Source organism: Aptenodytes forsteri, unplaced genomic scaffold (assembly GCF_000699145.1).
Source record: "Aptenodytes forsteri isolate BGI_AS27 unplaced genomic scaffold, ASM69914v1 Scaffold111, whole genome shotgun sequence".
In the NCBI taxonomy this organism is placed as follows: domain Eukaryota; kingdom Metazoa; phylum Chordata; class Aves; order Sphenisciformes; family Spheniscidae; genus Aptenodytes; species Aptenodytes forsteri.
Genome location: NW_008794710.1, coordinates 2,354,739 through 2,369,985, shown reverse-complemented (window position 1 = coordinate 2,369,985; position 15,247 = coordinate 2,354,739). Strand labels below are relative to the sequence as shown.

The 15,247-nt window shown below is 39.2% G+C and overlaps 1 protein-coding gene across 1 annotated transcript in view; it reads left to right on the top strand.

Moving 5' to 3' along the window:
• Nucleotides 1-15,247, top strand: part of SLC2A9 (solute carrier family 2 member 9) — a 111,679-nt gene that overhangs the window by 21,951 nt on the left and 74,481 nt on the right. The window contains exon 6 of the mRNA XM_019470625.1: nucleotides 152-297. Coding sequence (XP_019326170.1) covers nucleotides 152-297 — 146 coding nt within the window. The remainder of the gene's footprint in view (nucleotides 1-151; nucleotides 298-15,247) is intronic.

Here is a 15,247-nt window from a genome sequence, read left to right as displayed (position 1 = left end):
GTGGACAGATATAATTCTGTTCTTTGCATGTTTTTATGCCACTCTTGTGAGCAGATTAGCACTCGGACTCCTTTCAATAGATGTTTATTTTGTACCTGGCATAATGAAAAGGTGATTTGACTTAATATATGGTTTTTTCCTTCCTTCATAGGCATTTCTCTGAGTGCCCTTCCCATGTATTTGAGTGAAATATCTCCTAAGGAAATCCGTGGTTCATTGGGTCAGGTCACAGCAATTTTCATCTGTATTGGTGTTTTCACTGGTCAAGTTTTGGGGCTGCCAGAAATATTCGGGCAAGTAAGTATTTAGCAGATGTTTTCTGTGAAAGAACACAAGCATGCTTAAAGTGTTATATTTTCATATTTTGACTGAGTTCCTTACAAAAGTGGAAAACAGAAACATTGGTTTTTTTGTTTTGAAGCACTTTGAAAAGTGGTTTCTTCCATGTGTTTTAAAAGTGTGTACGTGTGACTTGAGTTTGGTAGATGTGGCAAGCAGTTTTAATACCTTGAGCAGCTTGTGTGTGTGCGTATGCAGGTTTTCCTACCCCCCACCCCTTTCTTGATGTACATTTATTTTTGCTGGTTTCCAGTTTCTTTGAGTACCATGGAAGTGCTTAAGAGATTTTGTGTTTTTCATTTATAATTTTTCACTGTGAGATAGAACTGAAAAAGGCTTGGTTAGAGTTTGTATGAGGACCTGAATAGGAAGACTCTTGCTCAATTATTATAGTGTTCCTTGTAATGCACTCCTACTTTTAGACTAGGAGGTGGAAGAGCAGAGTTGATATATAACTTTATGGAAAGAGATTATCTATTCTGATATAAGAGGTTATCTGCTGTCATAGGCTGAGATTAACTTGGTGGCCACTGGATGTCGTCAGTACTCTGAATAAATGAAGCTGAGGTTTATTCAGGCTGGCACTTGGAAACACTTTTCATCCAGAGATGAATCTTCAAGGCGGTGTGGAGGAAATGTCTGCAGCAATCCTCTCTCAATGAAACCTGAACTAAGAATCCTTTCTGACAGCCAGCAAAAGTAGTAAACAGTTGAAAAGTGAGGAGAGCTTGTCCTCCTGTGTCCATCCAAATTCAACTCTTTGTAAATACATGATACCATCCTCCTTGACACTTAGATTTTTGTCTGACCGGCTCTCCTATTCTGTCCCTTTATGTTTGGGCTCACTTATCCTGTTCAGCTCTCCTGAAGGCAAATGGTTTGATTCAGTTTACCCTTTATTGAAGGACAGATTACCCCCCCACCACCACCAAAGCAACAGATTTTAGGAAAAAGCTTAAAATGGCTTTCACTGACCTTCATTGTGTGGCTTCTACAGATGTCCCTTCTCTTGCTTTGAAAGTTAGTCTGTTACAAATGAGCATATTAAATGTCAAGAGGCTGATCTGACTGCTTAGAATATATGTCAGCCCTTATGTAGTAGGGTTTTTTTTGGTTTGGGATTTTTTTTTTTTTTTTTAAACACGCATACACTTTTAAAGGTGAGTTGTCATGCAAATTCTTATTTCCCTGTTAGGTCTTTGAGATATTTTGAATAGGAAATACTTATTCCTTCGTTTCAGGTCACTCTTGCTCTTTTTATTTCTCTTCTTCCTTTGCCTCCCTCCCAGTTGTTGTCACTACCAAATTATGGAAGTTGTGTTTCTGCTTCTACAACCTGCTTTAGTATGCAGTTAATTAATATTACACCATTAAAGATAGCCATTAATTTATGTAAGAAGAAATATGCTTTATCTGTAGAATTAGTTCTTTTCAAGATGGGTAACGTCACCATGTAAAAGGAACAAAGTTTTGGCTGGTGTGAATTAGCATATTTCCAGGAAAATTATTGGAGCCAGTTGGGTATGTGGGTATATTTTCCTTTTAATATATTAATAAAATTTAGCACTGAGGGAAAACCTCAGGCTGTTTGAAATATGATTCCCTAGTGCAGTCTTATCCTTCTTAGAAGGCTTTATCAAAATTTCTGTTGGTTTCAGTCAAGCCAGGATTTTCCTCCCTAGCTTCGTGTGGTTCCCATTGAAGTCAGTGGGAGCTTTGCACCGGGAACAGCAGTCATTGCCAGAGGACACTGCTGCAGAGGGTATGTGTGATGAGTTCATTTCTGCTGAAGCTGGGAGGCAGCAAACATGGTGTCCTCCTTCGGAGTTCTTTAGTCCTTGCAACACTTTCCCCTCTCCCCTCCCTGGCAAGCACCTTGCTCAAATTTCTGTCACTTTGTTCGATCAAGTTCAAAAGTAGGTTCAAGACATTTGCAGGCTATTTTCTAGTTGTCAGCATCTCACGGATTTACCTCATGACTTCTGTTCACTAATGATGTAAAAGCTTCATATCAAATCGTTCCCATATTATTTAATTTTTTCCCCCCCCTTTTCTTCTGTTGGAGAAATCTTTGTCGCATTTGAAGTGAGGCCAGTTTCCAGATCCACAGCCACTGTATTTTGGAGACAGCTGTACATTTATGGTGTCTTATTAATGACTTCAGCTGTAACTGTAAAGCAAACTCTTGCTTTCCTCAGAAGCCTGAGGTCATTGCGTTATATTTAGGCCAAGACTGTAATATGCCATTCTGTGGTAAAATTCTACCTTTGTAAAATTCATGAATTGTTTAAAGAAAATAGGCAGGACAACTGTGATCAGTAGGAGCTTGTCGGCAGTGATCACTGTTCTGCAAAACTGTTTGCACCAGCATGTGGAAAACCACCTTTAAGTCTGTCTAACAATGTCCAGCTTTTTTTCATGGCTTAAAACCTCACAGGAGTGGTTTTTGTTGCTCTGTGGCTGGTTGCTTGTTTCTTTCAGAATATTATTTACAAATAATACTAGTTACAAATACTTGCCTTCTGTCATGGTTTCATAACAATTTTCTCCTGAGCTCTTTCATGGATCTATTACTTGTAACTTGAGCAAGTATCTAAGAGGTTATTAACCATAGTATCTAAGCAGTAATGGTTTTGAAGAAAGGGACAAAGACCTAGTTGGGCATCTTGCTGGAAGAGGCTCTTTGGAACAGGAATGGAGATGGGGAGGGCTGCAAGCATGGCCAAGGTCCTGTCTTTAAAAGGAGATGACAGCAACATTGCTTGTGTGGCCAAGTAAATAGAGGGAAGGGAGAGGAACTGACTGCACCGTGTTAACACAAGAAAGAAGAACTACAGAGGGAATAGAGTGGCTTAATCTCAAGGACAGTATTGCTACAAGATTAACTTTTTATAAATGTTCTGTGAGTAATTCTATGCTGAAATTCAGCAGAGTGATGTTTGGAACAGACTCCCAGCTGAAGTAGCTTGAGCAGAAAATTTAACTTTTAAATTGGAGCTTGATGCATTTATCTGGACTATATGCGGTTGCTGCTTTCAATGGTTGCGTAGAAGTCTTTCCACAGAAAAGTAAAGCGTTTATGTAGGCTGTGGGACATAGCCTTACAAGCTTTTATTAACAACCTAATTGATAACTTCCTCTGTTATCAAATGCAACAGTGTTCCTTTAAATGTGGAAGTGTGATAAAAATAGCGCCGAAGCACTTATTACTTGAGGCAATTCGGAAAGTCCTTACTGCTTTTTGTGTCAAGTAGGTTAAGCAGCCCCAAAGTGATTTTTTAGCAATCTTTTATTTATGAAGACCAGCCCAGGTGAAGCAGGAGGCATGTGGGCAGCCCTGCGTTCGGTGCTGGGGGGCAATGGTCAGCTTTGGCCGTGTTACTGTCTTAAGGCTGGTTGGCTATTTCCTATTCCTTCAGCCTTCCCAGGCTTTCTACTGGAAGGGCTGATAGTTGAGGATCTTCTCATTTGCCTCTGATACCTTTTCATGCCAGTTCTGTCAGCTTATTCTCATTATTCAACTGTTATTTATCCCTTAATATCTTTCTTTCTCTGCCCCCCTCCCCCTCCCCCTGAAGTGTGTTTCCTTTCTCTTCCCCCCGTCACTTGTGATCTTTGCATTTCAGGTTAGACTTCATCTCCTCTAGTAAAACAAGCTCTTTAATCTCCTTCTCATCCTAGGTGCCTTCCTCTGTATCAATTCTGGTTTTAAATTTGAACCCAAGAGAACAAGATTATACAGATAACCCAAATGAAATGGTACTTTTTAAAATAGAATTATATGAAATACTCCCTTATTTCCTGGTTCTCCTGGAAATATTTTGGCTGAAATATTCTAGAAGTGCATTTACTTTTTGTTTTCTGTCATACCATATTGACATGAACTTGCCAAACACTACTACATCCAATTTTTAAATTATAGTATAAAAGAGCAGATGAAAAAAAATCTAATAATGATTTATACTTAAATACAGGCATTCTTTTGGATTCTGAATATATAGGCTTTTATTCTATTTGTCTCCAGGGGTACTAATTTTAGAGTGTTAAGTCTGAGGAAGGTGTTCCTTTAGCGAGCAATGCTTACCAAGAGTGATTATTCCGAAGGAGAAAAGCTGCAGTCATGACATGGGTCCTCTGCTGCTGTGGTTTGATATTCTTCTTTTCTTTCCCCTGTCTTAATTCCCTCCCATCCAACAAATCCCAGCAATTCTTTTTATTCAAGGTTCTGACTCATGTAGGTGATAACCTATGGGAAACCACATCTACTATGTCTCCGTTGAGGTTTGGAAAGTTACATGATGGTAAAGCTGGCTGGTGATCAGACTACAGAGCACAACCACTTTATGTGCTGGTGACCTGCTTCTCTCCACCACCCTGACTGCTGAGAGAAGTGTGCTCGTTTTCATGTGCTAGCATCTTGGTTTAGTCTTCTGTAAGCCAGAGCCCTTAATTCTTCAGGAAGCCGTGGCAACTGTAGATGACAACTTGGTGCTGGCCCACAGGAGTGCAACCATGTTATCTGCTGAAATGTGGGCACTGAATTATTGCTACTGGCTACGAGATTATTTAATTTGGGGCATTTTTGGTTGTATAGCATGTGCAGCTTTCCATATATCTGACTGAAGGAAAAAACAGATGTTGAGATAAGGAGGAACTGTTTCAGACCTGTCACTTCAAACACTGCCCTTCAGGTGTTTCCATTCTCTCTGTTTCTGTGATTCTGCAATTTAATCACCCAGCCCATTTTTCACCCAGCAAGACAGATTGCTCCCTGCAAAGCAAAAGCCAGCGCATTGTCAACTTCAGTTTTGAAAGTTCAAATTTACACTTAGCATCTTGGGGGAATGTTGTCTGGCCTGATTCTGGCATTTCTGTGTATCCTCGGGTAATCTCTCTGTAACTAACTCATGTAGTTCCTCCTGCATGTAATGTCCTGCTCCAAAGGTTTTCCTTAGGATGGTAACATCTTTTAAATATTGTAGACCACCAGGCTTTCTCTTCTGTTGCTTCAGCCTGCTTAATGAAGGTGGGCTTTAATCTTTACTTAAATGATAGAGGATTTAGTTGATGAATACATTTGCTGTAGTTACTATATTCATAATTTTTTTTATATGTTGAGCCTCAGTATCTCTTTCATCTGTGTACGGATATGCAAAAGGGGGGGGGGGAATGTTTCACAGTGTGTGTATGTATTCAGAACAGGTAAAACGAATTGTTGCCTGTTGCCATCTTTTCCTCAGACTTCTGCTTTGAGCCCCCTTTCCCGTGGTGTGTAAGGCTTTGCCGAGCTGTAGTTGTTTCCCCTGGAGTTGCCCCCAGTGGCTGGCTGGCTCCGGCTGCTTCTCTGACCAGAACAGCTGTTTGCCATAGGTAGGCCAATGGAAAAATAGATTTTGTTTACTTCGGCAACCCTATTTTGTACATGTCAAGTGTTTCTAGGTCGTGCACCCACAAGCTTGTCTAACTGTATTGCACTGTTTCATAGTGGATAGTATGTTGTCCTAAAAACCTTGCTTTGCTTGCATTCTAAGACTTATTAGGGCAACACTTTCTGAATAATCCCTATTGCTACTGTAGGTGTTTCCAGAAAAAAAAAAAGTAGAGCAAACAGAAAAACAGTAAAATTCCTGATGTGTCCATCTCTTGAAGGTTGCAGGTAGTTTTGGTCATCCTGCTTTAAAAAGAGTGTAATCGAGCAATATAAGGTACAGGAAGGAGCAGCAATGATCAGAGATGGGAAGTGGCTTCTTAAGGAGAAAAGGCTGGGTTAAGGCTCCACAGCTCCTATGGGGTCACCCCATGCTGGGTAAACACTTAAAGCAATGCAAAACGAAGTACACCAGAGAAGACTCAGAATTTGTCTTTAAATGATATGCTGTCTTTGTCTAGATTTTCCTCGATCTTTTTTTAAACACATTTGGAATTTGCCATGTTGCAGAACTGCTGTGTAAGTGGTTACGGTTATGAACTTTATTAATTGGATGTTGTCTTTGTCATTGAAACAACATGAATTACAGTTTTACATTCCACTTTTTCGAAGAATTTGGGCAGCTTTAATGCATATCTGGCTAGAGATTATCTGCTTTTTAAAAAGGAGTTAGCTGGAAATAAGTCTGTGACACATGGTGATACTGGCCAAACTGTCCTCCCTCCGCAGTTGATTATTTTAGCAAATTCTGTTGCTGATATAAGTATCAATTTCTACAGCAAAATGAGCTAAATTTGGGAAAGGACTAATGAACTTCACAGACACTGTACTATATGTCTAGTAAGGAAAGATCTCTGTGATGAGTCCCTTTCAAGTTAGTTCTTCTTTATCCAAGTGGACCTTGGCAAGGAATAGTTGTGATTTTTTTTTTTCTTTTTTTTAAAATGAAACTGAACTTCTGTAGATGCTATGTCAAACTGATTTTCTTTACAAGACCTCTGAAAAATGACATATTTGAAGTGATAGATAGTTTATATAGGAAAGTTTATATAGGAACTTTTCATTTTGCTTTACCAAGTTCTTTTAAAAGTACTCCTTCACTTTCACTAAAATAGACAGTGATGGAATAGGTAGTTGTACAGCCTGTGCAGTTGAAGGCTGTTCTGAAAACTAAGCTTTTATTTTACTTGTCAAAGCTTCATTTTTAGTGTGATTTTTCCTTATTGTGTTTTTTCCCTTTTTTTTCTTTTTCTTTTTTTTTTTTTTTTTTTTTACGTGATCCCTCTTCCTGAGACTCTTGACTCATATTCAAGGATTCCTTAAAAACTGTCAATAAATTATAGATGAGAAAAGAAAGCAATTCAGAATTGCTCTGGGAACCTGCAGCCTGCAGGTGGACACCAGTGACAAAATGGTCTGTTGGAGATGCTCTTGAAATGAATTTAGACATTAGCATGATAACACAAAGTATGAATCGACCAGTTTCCTCGTATTTTTCTGTGAGCTCTTTTGTTCTATACATTTATCTTCCCCTTGAGCCATGATAGTGACTATAGTTAAAGATATTTATCTTTCAAGATATGAGTGAGAATTTATTTCAGAATATAGAACTGAGAGCTCTTGTGGCAATAAGAGACAGAGGAGAACTTAGGCAGGTGAACTCTTGCCACTGGAAGCATCTTGGAAATGAAAGCAGCTTATGCCTCATGGATGCATGCTGTTTACAGAATATAAAAAGGTTTTTGTAGCTTTCATTAGAGTAGGACAAAAGCATCCACTAGTTTAGCATTTTCCAGAATCACTCTTAATTCCCAAAGTGTCCTATTTGTGATGATTTCAAACATCTGGCTGTGTAGAATAGAAAAACGTAACATCTTCATTCTGTCTAGTTATATTCTAGAAATATAACAAAGTGAAACAAAGTCTAGTTGGAGGCAAGTAACTAGTGGTGTGCCCCAGGGGTCAATACTGGGTCCAGTCCTGCCCAGTATCTTCCTTAATGACCTGTTTGATGGTGCAGAGTGCATCCTGAGCAAGTTTTCGGAGGACACCAAACTAGGAGATGTAGCTGATACGCCAGATAGTCATGCTGCCATCCAGAGGGACCTCGACAGGCTGGAAAAATGAGCAGACAGGAACTTCATGAAGTTCAGCCAGGAAAAGTACAAAGTCCTGCACCTGGGGAGGAAGTGCACCAGTATATGCTGGGTGCCACCCAGCTGGAAAGCAGCTTGACAGAAAAGGACTTGGTGTCTTCGTGGACACCAAGTTGAACATGAGCCAGCCATGTGCCCTTATGGCAAAGAAAAGGATCCTGGGCTAAATTAGGAGGAGTATTGCCAGCAGGGAGGTAGTCCTTCCCCTCTACTGAGCACTGGTGAGGCCCCACGTGGAGTGCTGTGTCCAGTTCTGCGCTTCCCAGTACAAGGGAGACATGGGCAGACTGGAGAGAGTCCCGAGAAGGACTACTAAGATGGTGAAGGAACTGGGGCACTGAGGAAAGACTGAGAGCTGGGGCTGTTCAGCCTAGAGAAGGCTCGGCTCAGGGGGATCTTATCAAGGTATATAAATACCTGAAGGGAGGGTGCAAAGAAGATGCAGCCAGGCTCCTTTCATTGATGCCCAGTGACAGGACTTCTTTATTAAAAAGCTTCTTTATATTCTCATAATAAAATGCAAAACTCTGACTTAAAGGCTAGAGCCTGCCCAGAAGAGTATTTTAAAACTTCTGCTGAGGATGCAGGAGATACATTGGTGCTTGTAAATGGCTGCTCAAATCCATAATGGCATGGTATCTGCTTAGAATAGCTCAAGAAAAACACCCTTAAAAAGAAAGGATCTTCTAAATACAATCTTTAAAAAAAAAAACCAAACAAACAAACCAACAACTCACCAACAACAACAAAAAAAAGAAAAAACACAGAAACCCAGAACAAGAAAACCTTTCAGCATTTATTCAGATAATCACCGATTTCAGCACGTGTTTGTATGCCTTTCTGAGCCTGGATTGATTATGTGTATCTGGATGGAAATCTGCCTGCACTTCCTCCAAACTGGTACCAGACATGCCAATTAAGAATTGCTTTAGGTAGTGATTTTGAAGATGGCAATCCTTTTTGAAGTATGCACTAGGTTCCTTTTTTATCTAGCAATGGGAAATTTCCTTCATCTCTTCACAGTAACACAGACTTTCTTCTTGCTGAAGCAATTTCCGCGTCATTTATCGAGGCACTTGCACTTAATTACAAGCTGTGAGTTGCTGATCAGGGGCTTGGAGGTCACCTCACCCAACAGTTGATGCAGCCAAGGGAAGCTGCTGTGCAGCCACAAGGCTAGAGATGCACGGCCTTGGTGGTGCTGACAAGGGTACAGGAACGCTGCCAGGACCGTCTGGGTTGTTGCATATTCATAGTTCAGTAGTACCCATGGGAAGAGAAGGTCTGCTCTATTACACCAGCCCTGTTGGTGGGATGTGGTGGGTGTTGATATATTTGTAATGGAGACATTAAATGAGGTATTTTGTTTATATCTGCTGTGGACCAGCTGAGATTATGTATTTACTGGAGATTATAAATCAATGTTTTATTGGTTCCCCCAGACAGACACAAAGGTATTTATTCATCCCTTTTCTGTACAGAACTCATTAAGTAATGCATGGGAAAACAGCTGTGAGTCTTCATATTGGCAAATGAGTTTCAGTCCATTAAAGTTGTGCTGTGAGACTTCAGTTGCTGAAGTTTTAGGAACAACACATGGCTGATTGGCCATATGTAATATTCAAATGTTGCAGTTTTGCATTTGTGAAGGGGAGCATCCTGCAGGAGAGAATTTGTCTGAATGTGGAAGTGGAAGTGTGGTTACAGAAGAAAGAGAACTATAGAGAGATATATATTTATTTATTTTTAGACTTACTGCGGAACAACAGACTTAATGGCAGAGCATCTAATGTTTGGATGACAGTTTATCATCAGTGAGGACTACTGTCGCATAGACAGTTGAAACAGTGCCCACCTGGAGAAGATAAGGTTTCTATGTAGCGATACTCTGTTTAGTTAGGTCGGTTGGAAAAGCAGTAGACAAGCTTTCATTGAAAGCAGTCCTTCAACAGATCTGAAGTAAAGACCTCAAAATACCATGGAAGTTGAGAGCAGTTGCTTATAACTTGTTGTACTGCTTTCTCTTGTTCCACTGAAACACAGTTAACACATGTAACTAAACTTAGAACAATTGTTTATATTGTTTATATATATATATATGTGATTTGACTTTTTGCTTCTTTGTCAGACTTAAAAAAGGTTGACTTTTTCACTTATTGTAGTTGACCTAATAACAGACAGTGTCTGTCTACGAACCTCATCTTATGCTGTGTTAGTTAGACTCTGCTTCAGAAGTTTATGAGCAAGTAAACCTTTTAGATGAAGATGTGCCTGTCTCCTTAGTGCTTGAGTATCTGATAATATTTACAAATCTGTTATTAAGCAATAAATCTAAAATGACTTGACTTGTGACTTCCTTCCCAGTGTGATTCACACGCTGGGGAGATAAGCACCATTTAAATCTTTTTGAGTGTTCTAGATGATTAACATTTCAGTTTTAATTTCCATTGTCCTTTGTAAAATCACCCATTATTGCAAATTCATTTCCTAATATGTAAATTTGTCCTTTACAAACTGGATATTAATGCTGTGGTAAATTGGTCAAGCATCACAGGGTAGCGTGCAGTCATCTTATTGAGTAGTAGGGTGTATTTTCTAGACTTGTGTTTCTTAGTTTGCTTTTGAAACCATTGGCAAAAAGAAAAATCAGGAGATATATCTGTGATTAATATTTTGAAGGTTTGTTTTAATGTAATTGTCAAATTAAAATGAAATTTTTTTTAATCTAAAACAGATGTCGCCATTAAAACAGTGTCAAGATTAAATATTCAGCTGTTTCAGTTTTTTTAAAAACAACAGATGTGCTTTGTGGTTTCTTTGGTTTTTTCCTTATCTTTGATATACCTTAGTCTGACCTTTATAACTTTTAGTTTGGCAAAATATAATCACACAAAAAAAGAATTGCATCTAATGTAATTTCTAGGTGCCCTGAAGCATTTTGCTTCGCCTCCTGCCGCAGCCCCGGGAGGATGCAGGTCTCTGGAGTTGTGTGTGTCACATCTGCCAGTCCCACAGGGACTTCTAAGGTACCATAGGGCATCAAAATGATACTATATGCTTACGTTCAAGCAACTGAATCTTATCCTCTTCAATTATATTAATTTACTATTATTTTAATTTACTGTTTTATATTATTTATAGAAGTTAACCTGAGTCTACATGCTTTGCTGAGAGGAAGTGTGTCTGAAATTTTGCGTAGTTCCAACGTGCCTCTAATATTTCTTTCTAAAGAAGCCCAAGTATATATGCTGGCTGCTGATAATAATCCCCTTTGAAAGCTTGCCATTTTCCATTGCTTTTCTCAGAAATTTTTGCTTTTCTCAGAAATTAATAAGCAGTGAAGACACATTACGCCATTTGAGTGTTCAGTAAAAAGCTAGCTGTTACTCCAATAAAAAGTTGGACCAAAAAGCATCTTGGGAACTTGTAACAGATACTTTAATTCTCCCTCTCAATATGTACAACATGATCTAACATGCAATTTAATGAACAGAAGGTCATGGGATTTGGACACCAACCACTTTAAATGCTGTTTTAAGTCCTGGTCCAAAGGTGGTTTACTCAGTAACAAAAACCTCCCGCTGACTTCTGTGAATTTCAACTTAGGATTGTACACCCTTAAGTCTGATAACTTGCTGTACTGTTTAATACCTGGGAAGACATGAGACTTCAGAAATCTTGTTGTCAGAACTATATCTGTAGTAGTGACATATAAAAATAAATATCCATGTGGGTGCAGAACAGAGGTGAAATACGCGTACTACCTGGGTTGCCTCTGTTTTAAATGAGAAGGTAAGCAATTTGTAACTCTGTTATTAAAACATATTTTGACAGAAGTGGGTTACAGGAATGGTCATGCAAAGAGAAAACTGTATCCAGCAGGGATGCGACTGTGAGCTGGGGAGGTTAGTGCCCTCCTCTGCAGCCAGAGGAGGCTGTAGAGCGGCATTTGGAGTGGCACGAGGAAGGTAGTTGTCCAGCATGTTATGTGAGTAGCTGGTCTGAAGCCGGACATACAGAAGATGTACTCATTTCTCAGCTGCCTCATGATCATCACCTCTGTGCCATACCCTTGACTCAAGGAAGAGAAGGCAATTCTAATGCTAAGAAATTAGTTCCATCTCAATGCTTTTTCAGTCCTTGGTGCCAGGCCAGTGAGGTTGTCCTTTACATTTAGGAGTATTTTATGTGGCACAGAATAGATTAACAGAGAAATGCTGGACTTGTGCAGGCTTCTCAGCTTTGCACACACGAGTAAGTCTACTCAGTCTGTTCTGAGCAGGGATGTGATTTTTTTTGTGTGGCAAACAATATTTCTCATAAGATATGAAGTTTTCATGCCAACTCTATTAAAGATAATAAGATTCAATTACTTGAACATAAGCATATAGTATCATTCTGATGCCCTAGGGTACCTTAGATATCGCTGTGGGACTGGCAGATCTGACACAGAAAACCCCTGGGGCTGCAGCGGAAGGCGAGGCAAGATGCTTCAGGGCATTTAGAAATTACACGAGATGTAATTCTTCTTGTCTCTGTGTGTGAGATTATATTTTGCTAAACTAAAGTTTAAAATGTGTTCCTGCTTCTTGTAGGAACATGAAAAAGAAGAGACTGCCACATCACTAGTTCCTGGACATTTTGAGTATCTTGCATTGGATGCAAGAGGCTTTTGTCTCTTTGCTCTCCGCATATAAAATGAGTAAAACGTCATTTTACGTGGGAAAGGTATTATACAAAAAACCACTGCTGTTTTTAAAGTGTTCAGTGCTGCAATAAACCCATCATAACCCCAACCCCCAAGGAATTAATTGCAGAATTAATATTTAAAGGAGTTTGGAATAGTGACTGGTCAACAGACCTGCTCACTGAGAGATCACAGTTCATCCTGTGCACTGAATGAGAAAAAGAGAGAGTGAGTATCTATTTTGGTACGATCTCCTGCCAGTTTCAAGCAGTAGAGCTAAATGAGCCCTCGATAGCTCCGTGAGGCAGCGTGGCTGTTATGCTGGGATGCAAAGCAGGGCTGGAGTCCTCTGGGCAGTGCCCTGTGCTACCCCATGTGCAGGCTGCTGCCTAGGAGGAGGTGTTTGGGGTGCAGTAATTTCCCTGTGGCTCTAGAATGGACAGGAAACAGGAATGTGGGAAGCGTGCCCTGGGGCAGTTGGGGTCAGGGATGCTCGGCTGGATGTGGGGGTCTCCACAGTAGAGAAAACCAAACTTGGTGCAGAGAGCAAACGAGGAGCCTGACTACGGTGTAGTCGTTGGTACTCAGTTGGGAATGGGGAGTGGGATGCATGTCCAGATTACACTTTTTAAATAAATAAATAAAATTATTTGGAGAGAGGTGGAGTAGAGCCTGTGGCAGTCATGTATTTCCTTACTCAGTCTTTTTTATCCTGTGATACATCTTCTACTGGAATACTTAATTGGGCCTCACTAGATCTTTGCAAAAATGAGTGCCCACGTACAGGGCAGTACAGCACTTCTTCCCACCTCTGTTGTATGACCTTGTCAACGATTCAGTTCTTCCTTTTAATATTTTTATATATATGTGCATATTCTTAGCCTTTTCTGTGTTGAAAGTATCTTCAAATTTTATTGAAATCTTCCTAATCAGTTAAATGTAACCCGTGCTTAAATAGGTCATTGAACTTCGTATAGACTAATGGTTGAGCTGTCAGCAGTGCCTGTTGACATTTTCCCCATGCCAGTTTCTTTTCCACCTTTTAATTGTTACAGTAAGTTCCCTTTTCTGCACTTTAGCTGATAAATCTCCGGTATAATTTAATCTTGTCTAATTTGCAGTTGATAAATCCATGTCGTGCTTTATCCATTTCCTTTTTTTCCCCCCCACCTGGTATTTCTGCAGCTTTACACTTTATTATATCAACCACTGAATGAGTCTGTGGCTGTCAAACTCGCTCTGCTTATTAACTGTCTTTTGTAAATAGATCGAAGCTGTGTTTTTCATGCTCCAGCCTAAGCAAATATCCATAATGTGACAGTTTAAAATTAAAATCTTACCATCTTGACATGTTGTTTGTACCGATTCTGAGCAGGTGATGAGTCAGGTCCCCTGTAATTAAAATATTTAATGCTCTTTTAAGTTTTTCCTGAGATAAAATGGGATGTGGTTGTTTTCATTTCTCTCAGTAGTGCCTGTGTGCTTCTCCTTACTGATGACAACTGAGGTGAAGTGTTAATGTGTCTTCTAAGTCATGCCTACACTGTCTTCCATGCCTACGCTGTCTTCTGCCTTTACCTTATTACTGCTTCTGAGCATTGTCCCAGTTTGTATCTTGTCCTATTCCTTCTTAAAAAGGTTAGGGAACCTCTCTTTTCCCAGCTTCTTTTAATTCGCTTTATAGGGTCTAATTCAGCTTGATTTTCAGCAATTTGTATTTTATACTTTCAGACCAACAAACGTATGGAGCTTTTAAACTTATTTTAGTCCTTTTATTTCTTTTCTGTAGTGGGATGAAGAATTTGAACGTGAATAATGTAAATTAAGAGAAAAGCAAGTAGAATGCATGTTCTATAGCATTGAATAGGCATCATCCAAGAACTTTTGAAATGAATGGAGAAGTTTCTATTGACTTCAGTGACTTACTGATCAACTCATGCCAGCAATGGCAAGTGGGAGCATATTTATGATTGTTTTACTTTAAGGTTTTAAAAGTTAGCATAATAAAAAGTAAAACAGAAATCTTTCATAGAGGAAATAAAGGAAGCTCAGTGTCTTATGTGGTGAAAATAGAGGGCTTTTTATTATACTGTCAGGGTCTGTTACTTATTGCAAAGGGTAAGTTCAGAAGTTCAGTCTCGTTCATAGCTTTTTCAGAATAACACTTTCAGAAGAGTTATTTGAGAGAAATGTAACCGACTGAAAAACCATACACTATGGGAGACTTTAAAAGGGGTGAAAGCTTATTCCAATTAAGTCTCCATAGGTTGGCAGAATGTTAAAAACAAAATACAGGAGAGACTTTTTTTTTTTTTTCCCCCTTTAAAAAGTGTCCTTGGCATTGTGGAAAAAACCTGCATGAAAGACGATGTGCTGATCAAGAGTAAGATTTTTATCTAAAAGTATTGTTAAAAGTTCTAATGCCCTATAAACTTTTTAATGTGGTACATAGCAAGTGTATTTATATTACAGGAAATAATGATAGAGATTAAATAAAACAATGAAAATTTTTTTAATTACTTTGTATAAAAGAAATGTCTGATTCCAGGCAGACATAGACTAAAACTGATCAGTTGTACTGCCTGTTTTCTTAAGTTATTCTTTACAAACAGGTACCTATTTTTTAATGTGATTCAT